The sequence below is a fragment of the Crocodylus siamensis genome, chromosome 1, assembly GCF_052110815.1.
Source record: "Crocodylus siamensis isolate JL-2025a chromosome 1, ASM5211081v1, whole genome shotgun sequence".
Classification (NCBI taxonomy): Eukaryota; Metazoa; Chordata; order Crocodylia; family Crocodylidae; genus Crocodylus; species Crocodylus siamensis.
Window position 1 is genome coordinate 223,471,929 of NC_143395.1, and position 10,861 is coordinate 223,482,789.

The following is a 10,861-nucleotide window of genomic DNA, read 5'->3' on the forward strand; positions in this document are numbered from 1 at the left end:
AGTACTCCAGCTGCGGCCTCACCAAGGCCGAGTACAAGGGGAGAATGATGTCCTGGGATTTGCTCGAGAAGCATCTATGGATGCACGCCAGCATTTTGGTCACTTTACTAGCCGCAGCATCGCATTGCAGGCTCATGTTCATCTTGTGGTCAATGATGACCCCCAAGTCTCTTTCTTCTGTAGTGCTAACCAACGTAGCACTGCCGAGCCTATACGGGTGCTGCAGGTTTTTCCTCCCAAGGAGGAGAACCTTGCATTTTTCGGTGTTAAACACCATGAGGTTCTCGTCTGCCCATATGCTGAGCTTGTCCAGGTCAGCCTGGATCACCCGCCTATCTTCTGGCGTGGATGCTTTGCCCCAAAGTTTGGTGTCATCGGCAAACTTGGCCAGTCCACTCCTGACTCCAATGTCCACATCGTTAATGAAGACGTTGAACAGTATGGGTCCAAGGACAGAGCCTTGAGGGACCCCACTGGTCACAGGGCACCACAATGAGCGACTGCTATGAATTACAACCCTCTGGGTCTGACCACAGAGCCAATTTCCCAGCCAGCAGATCATGGTAGAGCCAAGGCCACAACTGGGCAGTTTGGCCAAGAGGTGATCATGGGATACCAGATCAAAAGCTTTTTTGAAGTTAAGATATATGACATCAATCTCTTCTCCCTTGTCCAGGTGATAGGTCACCTGGTCATAGAAGGAAATGAGATAGGTCAAACAAGACCTACCCGCAACAAACCCGTGCTGGCTATCCCTTAGAATGTTAGCGTGGGCCAGTCCCTCAAGGATGGCCTCCTTAATAAACTTTTCTAAGATCTTCCCCAGGATAGAAGTCAGGCTAATGGGCCTGTAGTTAGCCGGATCCACTCTCCTCCCTTTCTTGAAGATCGGCACCACATTGGCCTTCTTCCAGTCTTCGGGCGCTACACCAGAGCACCAGGAGTTTTCAAAGATCCGTGCCAGGGGCTGGACTATGACTCTCACCAGCTCCTTGAGTACCCTGGGGTGCAGATTGTCAGGGCCGGCTGACTTGAAGGTATCCAGCTTCTCAAGGTGTTCCTTCACGAGGTCAGCATTGATGGAGGGTAGGGGATCCCCATCACCCGGATCTCCCTGTCCCATAGTAGGCATGGGCGTCCCATGGGACTGATGAAAGACTGACGCAAAGTACCTATTTAATAGGTTGGCTTTTTCCTGGGCATCAGTTGTCAGTTGCCCCATCTGGTTTAGCAGGGGTCCAAAGTTGCCCTTGCTTTTCCTCCGGCTCCCCACATATCTGAAAAAGGACTTTTTGTTGTCCTTGATGCTTGAAGCTAGTTGGAGTTCAGTTGCAGCCTTGGCTTTCCTGGTTTGCTCCCTGCAGGACCGGACCAGTGCAGAATAATCCTCCTTGGAGGCGAATCCCATCCTCCATCCTTTGTAGGCTTTCCTTTCTAGCCGCAGGAGGTCTGCTAGGTCCCTAGAGAGCCAGGAGGGCTGCTGTGCCTTCTTGCTGCCTTTCCTCCATGTTGGAATAGATTTAGCTTGTGCATTGAGGATCGCTTCCTTGAGAAGCGACCACTCTTCTTGTGGTTCTTGAACTCCCCTCTCCCTGGGGTCATGGTCCCTGAGGGCCTGACCGACAAGCCTTCTGAGCTTGTCAAAGTTGGCTTTTCTGAAGTCAAGGACTTCTGTGTTGCTGACTGACTTGCCAGCTTTACAGCGGATGGTGAAGGTGATCAGCTCGTGGTCGCTGTCACCCAGCTTCCCATCGATCACTAGGTCGCCAATTAGGTCGTCCCCCATAGCCAGTACCAGGTCAAGCAGCGCTTTGCCTCTCGTTGGCCCATAGACTTCTTGAGTCAGGTAGAGGTCATCCATGCACGAGAGAAAGCTTCGCGACCGCTCAGATTTTGCTGAGTGATCTTCCCACGAGATGTCCAGGTAATTGAAGTCACCCATGACAACCAGGGTCCTGGAGCAAGCGGCCTCAGTCAGTTCCCGGGCAAACTCCTGGTCAAGCTCAGGACTTTGAGTGGGAGGTCTGTAGTAGACTCCCACCATTGTGTCCCCTGTGCCGTATTCCCCACAAATTTTTACCCAGAGGTCTCTAGCTGTCCATGCTGGTCGCCAACATCAGCTTGCAGGGACATGTAGCTTTCCTTAACATAGAGAGCTACACCCCCGCCCCTTTTGTCAACACGATCCCTCCTGTACAGGGTATAGCCCTCTATACCCGTGGTCCAGTCATGGGTGGAGTCCCACCAGGTCTCCGTTATCCCAATGACATCATAATTCTTTGCACTGAGCAGGAGGACGAGCTCCTCCCGCTTGTTGCCCAGGCTCCTGGCATTAGTGTACAGGCAGGCGAGTGTCCCCTTGGGGGTTCTTGCCTTGCCCATAGATTGTTCCAGGGCTGGGGCAGGGGTGGGCTCCCTTAAGTGCCTTGGCCTGCTGGCTTTGCAAGGGTTGCTTAGCGGGCCAGCAGTGGCAGTAGTCCCCCCAACCCCCAGCGGGCTTAGTTTAAAGGCCAGTGGAGCAGGTCAGCCAGCCTGGCTGAGAAGAGCCTCCTCCCCAGGGGGGAGAGGTGAAGGCCATCTCTTCCCAGCAGCTTGCTGCCTCTCTCGCCAAAGAGTGGGCTGTGGTCATGGAAGCCAAAGCCTTCCCGATGACACCAGCTCCGCAGTCTTTGGTTCACTGCATGGATCCTCCTCTCCCTCCTCAGCCCATAGCCTGAGACTGGGAGGATCGACGAAAACACCACCTGAGCTCCCAGACTCCTAAGCCCCGCTCCCAAATCTCTGTAGCACCTCATGACCTGGCTGGGGGTGCTCCGAGCCATGTCATTGGTGCCTTCGTCTTTTTTCCTTAAATTTAAGCAAGCAACGTAAGCTAAGTACATGCTATTGTGTATTGTCTTTACATTTTTACAAGTATTCCAATAAAAATAATAATTTGTTTCTACATAAAGCTTTGAAATGGTTTGAATATATCATTTAAACCACATTAAGTATGCTATATTTAATTTTTTTCCTAATCAAATATTTCAGTTCAAGTACTTATGGTTACTGGGGCATAAAATTACCATGGGGATACTTTTTTAGATTTTACTAAATACAAGTCAAATAAACGTGCTTAATCACATCACCCTCTATTTATGGCATTGGAAACATTTCCAGAAAAATTTTCCAATTTTAAATTTTCCAGAAAACCCACATCTCCACCAGAGTCACCTGTTGAACCCAGAACATCTGAGCTGTATTCCTTCAGCTACTTAACGTAGGTCTACCCTGTTCTTGTCAACCAAGTTTAAGCCAACTCTTGTCAGGGGACAAAGAAAAATCCATGGTCCACCTCAACCATAGCTTGCTGAAGTGCATTGTAAGACATCTGCAGTAGCTGCTCTTTTATTTAGTACCACTACCATGTCAGTAATACTCCAGAGACATTTATACTGAGACTTGTATGAAATCAAGTTTCTTGGGAGTGCAGGAAAGTGACTTTCCTTAATTAGGTTTAAGCCATGAAAATGCCTTTCCTTTGCATGTGTTCAACAATACATGTAAATCATGAAAAGATAGACTATTTGTCTTGCATTCAGCATCTCGACATGGTCTGTTCTCTAACAATTTAGGTAGAGCGATGTGCCTTATCAGCTCATAAATCTAATTCTAAAACTGTCACTTGGGTCTTTACCCTTACTACAGACCTATATAAGTGGTCCTAATACTTGTTGGCTTTCTGGACATGCTGTTGGGCTACTTATTGCACCCATACGTCATGCTCCAGTAAAAAAATTGCTAGTATCCATATATAAACACCATTATATTAGACATCAAAGGCTTTATTAGTTTTTAATACCATGCTCTAGAGTTCCTTAACCACGTTCAGTTATTTTCAGAGTGATTGTTACATCCATTATTTGTGAACTTGACAGTTTTTCTTCACCATGTGAAACAGTCCAGAGACTGCAAATGCCTTCATGACGAAGTTCTGTCTTCCAATAAACTCAAATTTGTCAAGTCTTCAACTGTCTTTAGAACTACGGTAAACATTCTGTTCCCCGAACTGCAACATCTGTTCTGACACCATTCCATGTTAAGTCAGTGCAACAATGCCCTAACATTATGCAACACACACACACACACACACACACACACCACAATTTGGCAAACTGCATTCTAATGTGCAACTGCATTTTGTATAGCCAACCCTGAAATGCCTTTCAACTTCTAGTCATCATGAAAGAGGGGGAAAAAAGTTATAGTCAACTTTGCCTTGCCTTACCCTTATTATGATTATGGAAGCAGCTTTAATAGGGTTTACCACCTTATCTTTCCCACATTCTAGAATCCATCACTAGTGTTAGAAGAATTGTTCTTGTGCAGGATTATTTCAGAACATTAAAAATAAACAAACACACACCTGTTTTCCTGTATAACCTTAATTTTCCAAGAGATTCAGCATGCCTTTAAACAGTCTACTGTGAAACCTTCACCACTTCTCTTGAAGTCTATCACAGCAGATGTAGCTGCTTTAACTACAAGTTTCCAACACAGACTGTCACATTTCAGCTGTCCTGTAACTTTGAATATATTGCATATGCTCCAAAGCAAGTGGATGTCACTCAAACAGGACATGTCATAAGGATGCCTGACAACCAGCTCCCAAAACTGGCCTCATGCTCACCACTTCGGAGGTGGAAAGAAGCAGTAATTCAAGGATACCGTGAAGGCCAACCGGAAGTGTGATATTAACACTGGCCCCCAAAAGAGCCAAGCACTGAATCATCCCTAACGGCATGGTGGTATATGACAAGACATCTATGTCAGGCAAATTCACCTCACTATGGAGACAGCCAGACAAAGAGCTGCAACTCAACATCAACTTTCTCCCAAAACTACTTGGCCCATTTGTACCCAAACATGCAGATCTCAAAATTGGCCTCCTTAATTATCTATGGACTTGCTGATGACCACCCTATTCACTGGACAACTATTAAAGTTTCACAGGGAAGTAAGGCTGGAAGGGACCTCAAAAGATCATCTACTCCAGCCGGGGGTCAAACCTGAGACATTGGCATTACTTGTACCAGGCTCTAGCTGAGCTTAACAGCCATCTCATCTTTGGATCAACGGACTGCCAAGCACACTATGCTCTTAATTAAGATGAGCATTTAACTTCACAACTTTTGTGAATCATTCAGTTTCTCTACTGTAATACTGAATCTTCAGTATGATGCAGATCCTAGGTTCCCATCCATCTGTACTTTTCTCTGCTTAAGTGCAAAGGTTGCTGGCACTCCAGTCTAGTTTGGAAGCAAGCAAGCATGCATGCATGAGCTCAAGCAAAGCTAAATCTCATCCTCAAGTTTCTCCTGTTTCAACCATATAGTACCAAGTCTCCACCGTGGAGGGTGTTTCAGAAACTGACAGTAAAATGGCTACCCACACCATATGTCTGAGACAAAGTGAGAAACTACACAGCAGCAGGGAACCCTGATGGTAGAAATATCAAATGGATCCATTTTGCAGCACCATAGGGATGTAGTACAATATGGTAAGAACTGTACAGCTTAACAGAAGGTCTGTTTACAGGTGGAAAAGTTCAAGAACAGTTGCTTATCCATAGCAAATGAAACCCAAGCAGGTCAATCTGACAGCCACTATGGAGGACAACACTGCTAATGTCAATCCCCGCTGTACATGCAAATAGGCGAGTGAGCATTCCTGAACAAATGGTAGAAGGAGGTATAAGTGCTGGTAGCATCCATGCCACTTTACACCATCATCCAAACTACTGAAGTCTGTGCCCGTTGTGTGCCAAAGCAACTGACTGATTGCATAAAATGACATGTCAAAGTGTGTACTTCTACAAGATGTATGGGATGAAGGTGGGGGGCTCTCACTTGCCACTGGGGACCAGGCCTGGGTCTACCATTACAATTTTGAGAGCAAAGGGCAGAGAAGGCTATTAAAAATCTATAGCATTGCCACCACCAAAAAAGGTCTGCACTCAAGGTCTTTGCATCCCATTTTGGGACTGCATAGGACCACTTTCTGTCTGGTTCATGGAGCAGAGGATCACAATCAACAGCAACACTTATTGCTATGTTCTCCAACACCACCTGAAGTCAGCTATTAGGACCAGTGTAGGAAGCTCAAGAAAGGTGTTCTTCTCCAGCATGAAGATGAGCAGCTACCCAGTGCATGGATGCCTGTCAGGAGTTTGCATGGACCACACCTGCTGTAAAGAACAATCTTCAACTGATTATCTCTTGTTTAGACCACTGAAGAAGGCCCTTTGAAGGTGCAGGTTCACCAGTGATGCAGAGGTGCAACTTGTGGTGCACAAGTGGCTGTCACAGCAACCCGAAGAGTTCTTTGAGAATGGCATCCAGAAACGTATACATTTACAGCATTGCGAAGTAGGGAGATTATGAAGAGAAGTGATATGATCCAATAAAGCGATCACTGTACACAAAATAGTTTTATTTCAAAATTTCTGCTAGCTTCTGAAACACCCTTGTTTTTTCTTGCACATTTCCAGGAGCTTGACAGAGCTCACCTGCTTTGCGTTCTTTGCCATTTGTCTTTCAAAAATATTGTTTCATTTAGCAAGAAGCAAAGGTTTCTGTGGGCATTTATCTTAACAGACTGACTGCGTGGCTGGGATAGATGTAGACAAGCTTTCGAATGAATTTCTATCAATTGCATCTGCAAGCTCGTCTACGTCTATGCTGGCCAAGCAGTTGGTCCAATAAAAGATAAATCACTCACAAAAACCCTTGCCTCCTGCACACATCCTTGCTTCATTTAATTTTGTCCTTTATTCCATTAGCTTCTTACACAAGGACCTAATTTAAGTTTTTTGAGTCAGCCTGTGTTCACTTGCTCCACCAAACCCTTTAAGTTCCCTTCCCCACCCCTACTTAAAATAAATAAATAAATAAATAAATAAAAAGTAGGGGCCCATTTTAAGCGCCAGCTATTACACCTATTTTGAGGCAAGGCTTCATTTTTTCCACATCAAACTTCATGTGCTCCCTCTAGGAGGCTGCATTCTTCAGTAAAAGTAAATAAAAGTAGCATACACATATACGTATTGGGATCTCCCAACCCTCCATTAATGCCATCTTTACTGATGAAAGAGGGACAGGAGAAGATACATTTATGAACAATGACTACTTCCCTACTTTACTCATCAAGGAATTGGTGAACTAATATATTCATTCAATCTGTTTGTTTTCTTTATCCACCATGAAGACAATTCACTATTTTGGCAATTCAGCTGCTTTACTTTTTGCTGGACTACAGTGATTCAAGCTAACACCCTGTTGTGACTCAGTCTAGTTTTGAGACAGATTACTCCACATCCGCTTCCTGCCAAGTTTTTACGCCCTCTTCATGGCATCTGATCCTGACCCCTGTCAGATGGGATAGCCACCAAGACAGAACTTTAGAAACGTAAATTAAACACTTGATCAAGGTATATCCAACTCTATAAATCTCAAAGTTAACTGCATCTTATTATGAATTGATCACAATATTGTGAAACCATACTAGTAACAGAGAAGACTGTCACAGGAGGTAATGCAAGGACATATGTAATACAACTCTAATTCTGTGATGTATCATAAGTGACCAATCTCTATTTTACTGACTGTTCAATAAACACACATTTTTGTTGTCAGAAAACAGCTGAGTATGGAAAATTTCAAACTTAGTAACCAGAGTTCACACACAAATATACTGTTTTCATCTGTGTAGTACTCTTGAATTTCTCTTTTGAAAATCTCATCCTATTACTGCAGAATAGTCAAACATGAATTGTAAATATACTTTGTTTTTTGTTTCTTGAGAGCTGTGTTAAGTTAACTTGAGAGACATACACTGTGACTATTAGTTAGTGTGATCTACCACTTAAGAGAGACACTGTGGTATAAGCGTGACCATTTCAACTAAAACCGTGTTACTTTCAGGCAACTTAATACTTCATTTAAATGATTAACTGCTATTAAATGCAGCAAGCGCTTTTGTACCTAGGTTGTGTGCGCGCCCCTTCATCTCTACTATACAGTAGAAAACCATCACATGTCAAAAGAACAGGTTCTTTGTGTTTATCATCTTGAATTTCTCAAAAACCCAAGTAATATGCGGCATCTTGTTTATGATTAGTGCTTTGCTGAGAAGGAGCAACACATAGCAGAAGGGTAGTTCACAACCTCTAATATGAATCCCAAGTTCTGAGTGGCCCTTCTGATTACACTGGTGCTCGATTTTTTTTCCATACAAGGTTATTTGTGGCTTTTGTTTCTCTATTGTCCCTGCCCATGTGTTAATTCCACCAGTTCTAGCAATAATAGATGACCCAGAGCAGCCAGGCTCCCAAACAGCTGCCAGTATTTAAAGCACACCAAGATTACTTATGTACATTTAATGTCACTACCCTTTCAAAACACCAAGTTGTCTTCATTACTCATTCAAGGTACCACTGGATGAAAGACAAAAAAAATGTAACAGCTACTCAAGGGCAGGAAATTACTTTGCTAACTTATTAAAAAGAAAATTATTTCCTTGCAGCCATTCCTTTATCTGTACATTACATAGTACTTGTCCTTAATTAGGCTGAAGGGGTTCTACTAAAAAAAGCCAACAGCACATATTTAAAAATAAATAAATACATACATAAAACTTGTGTTCCAAGTTAACAGAATAAACAATGATAATACATCTGCCTTGCATGATAATCACAGCAGACCAGCTATCAACATTAGATTTCATCACTTTGAGTACTTAAGGTTTTAGAGGTGTTCTCATTTTTATTGTTGCCAACTGCTCCTATGTAGCAAGGCACTGGACAGAGTCCCCAAAACAAACACATGCAGTTCCTCTCTGCTTTTCCAACAGCTTCTCTCACTTACTGGGAGAGTATTGCTTTGTGTATAGTTTCTCATCTCCTACAATGATTTCTCTCTCAGGCTAAAACACGCTGGTTTTCAACTGAAAAGTCACTAGCAGCCATGCTGGAAATAAAGTGGAGGGCCAAAAAATAAAAACCCAAATGAAAGCAAACATACCCAAAAGCTTTCCAATTAATGTAACCAAGCTAAGGAAGGATAGCTTTCACACTCTATGATATACCCATTCCATTAAGCCAAACACTTTCCTTGGCCTCAAAAACCTACACTAGATTATCTATTGATCCTACCCAATTATCCCCCAATAAAGGCTAGCTGACCTTTACTCTCCCGATTCATTTAAGCACTATTAGATGCTTCTTTATAAGCTTAAGTATCTGCTTCTGGCATGGCATAGGACATAGCAAGGCATTTTATGAATCTGGTTGCACAGCATTAACTTTTTATTCATGAGCTCCAAAGAGCTAGAGATCAGCCTGCTTCTCACAGCTCAGGGGCACTGCAAATTCCCACTTGTCAACTCCAAGCTCAGAGCAGGGCTGATGAGCACAACCAAATGCCTTGACAGCCATCCACTTCAGGTCTACCCGTTGCACAAAGTAAGAACAATGTTAAAGATGCCCTCCTAAGAACTAACACGCTCCCTGTTGTGTTCAACCTCTTCCTTAACAGGATACCACTGTTAGGATACCGTCTGAGATGCTGCTACTCTGTATTTTCATCTCAACCTAGTCAAATTCAGTTTGCCGCACACTGAAATACTGAGTCTTGCTTTGATAAAGTCACTGCTGAAGCAATTTTTTTTTTTAATGGCATTACAGTACAAGTTTTCTATCGTGCTGGGCCACCACCATGATTTCGCCCACTTCATAATCAGGCTAATAAGCTTTGCAAAGCCGTACCATGAGCCCCTGTGCTTGGCGGTGGAGTGCCAGCGCGGGGCAAACGCTGCAGAAGCCCCGGAGGAAAGGGGAAAGGAGGGAGACTGGAGGCGCTCCCGAGCAGGTTGGGGAAAGGCTACAGCCGAGGCAGGGGCAGGCGGCTGGGCGGCAGGCCGGGACAGGGGGAAAGGAAGCGGCTCTGCGGGGCGCGGCGTCCGCTCCACTCCGGCTCGCCCCGGAGGCGCGGCAGCGCCCTGGCGGAGGAGGACGAGCCCCTTCCTCCCCCCGGCCCGCGGGCCGCTCCTGCCTCCCGCACAGAACGCTGGAGTAACGGTTCCCAACGGCCGCTCCCCGCACACGCGTCAGCACTGGCTGCCCCGCACCCGCTGCCCCGACGCGCCCCCCCGCGCCCGGCGCCGCCCACAAAACTTTTCCCCCAAACTCCGCCAAGTCCGGCCCGCCCCGGCCGCCATCGAAAGTTGCACTCACTGCAGCAGAAGCGGGAGAGGAGCAGCGCCAAAGCAAGCCCCGGCCCGGCGGGCACCCGCCGCCCCCGCCGCCGGCCTGGCCACGGCCCTGGCCCCCAGCGCCGCCTCGGCGCCCCCGCGGCGGCCGCTACCGCAGCTTCCCCGCGGGCGGGCGCTGCGGGAGCGGGAGCGGCCGCCGCGGTCCTCGCCATGCTCCGGGCTCGGCTCGGCGCGCTCTCCGGCCCCAGCAGCCGCCGCCTCCCCGCGCCGGGTGCGTGTGTCACTGAGCCAGGAGGCGCGGCGCCCTCCGCGCCCCGCCCCTCTTGGAACGGGCCGCACCACCCCGCCGGCCTGGGGGGGGGGCGGGAGCACTCCACGGCCGCCCCCTCCCCAGCGTCTCGGCCACGCTGCCCCCCTCAGCCTGGCCAATCACCAACGGCGCGCGGGGCTGGAGGGAGAGGGGGGACGTGAGGGAGGGCTGTGGGGAGGCATGTGGCCCTGGGGGTGGGTGGGGGGCGGCCCGTGGGTCTCCCCCCGGGGCGTATTGGTACGCCCCGCCCCGCCCCTCGCCCGTCTCCTCCCCCTCCCCAGTGCCTGCCGCCCGCGAGGGGCG

At 47.0% G+C, this 10,861-nt stretch overlaps 1 protein-coding gene across 2 annotated transcripts in view; it reads right to left on the reverse strand.

Moving 5' to 3' along the window:
* Positions 1 to 10,546, reverse strand: part of NECTIN3 (nectin cell adhesion molecule 3) — a 131,614-nt gene extending 121,068 nt beyond the window's left edge. The window contains exon 1 of one of the 2 annotated variants that reach the window (XM_090057931.1): positions 10,271 to 10,546. In XM_090057931.1, coding sequence (XP_089914057.1) covers positions 10,271 to 10,460 — 190 coding nt within the window. In that variant the 5' untranslated portion in view covers positions 10,461 to 10,546. The remainder of the gene's footprint in view (positions 1 to 10,270) is intronic. The other variant, XM_090057921.1, reaches the window with a different exon arrangement.
* Between the last annotated feature and the right edge of the window lie 315 nt (positions 10,547 to 10,861).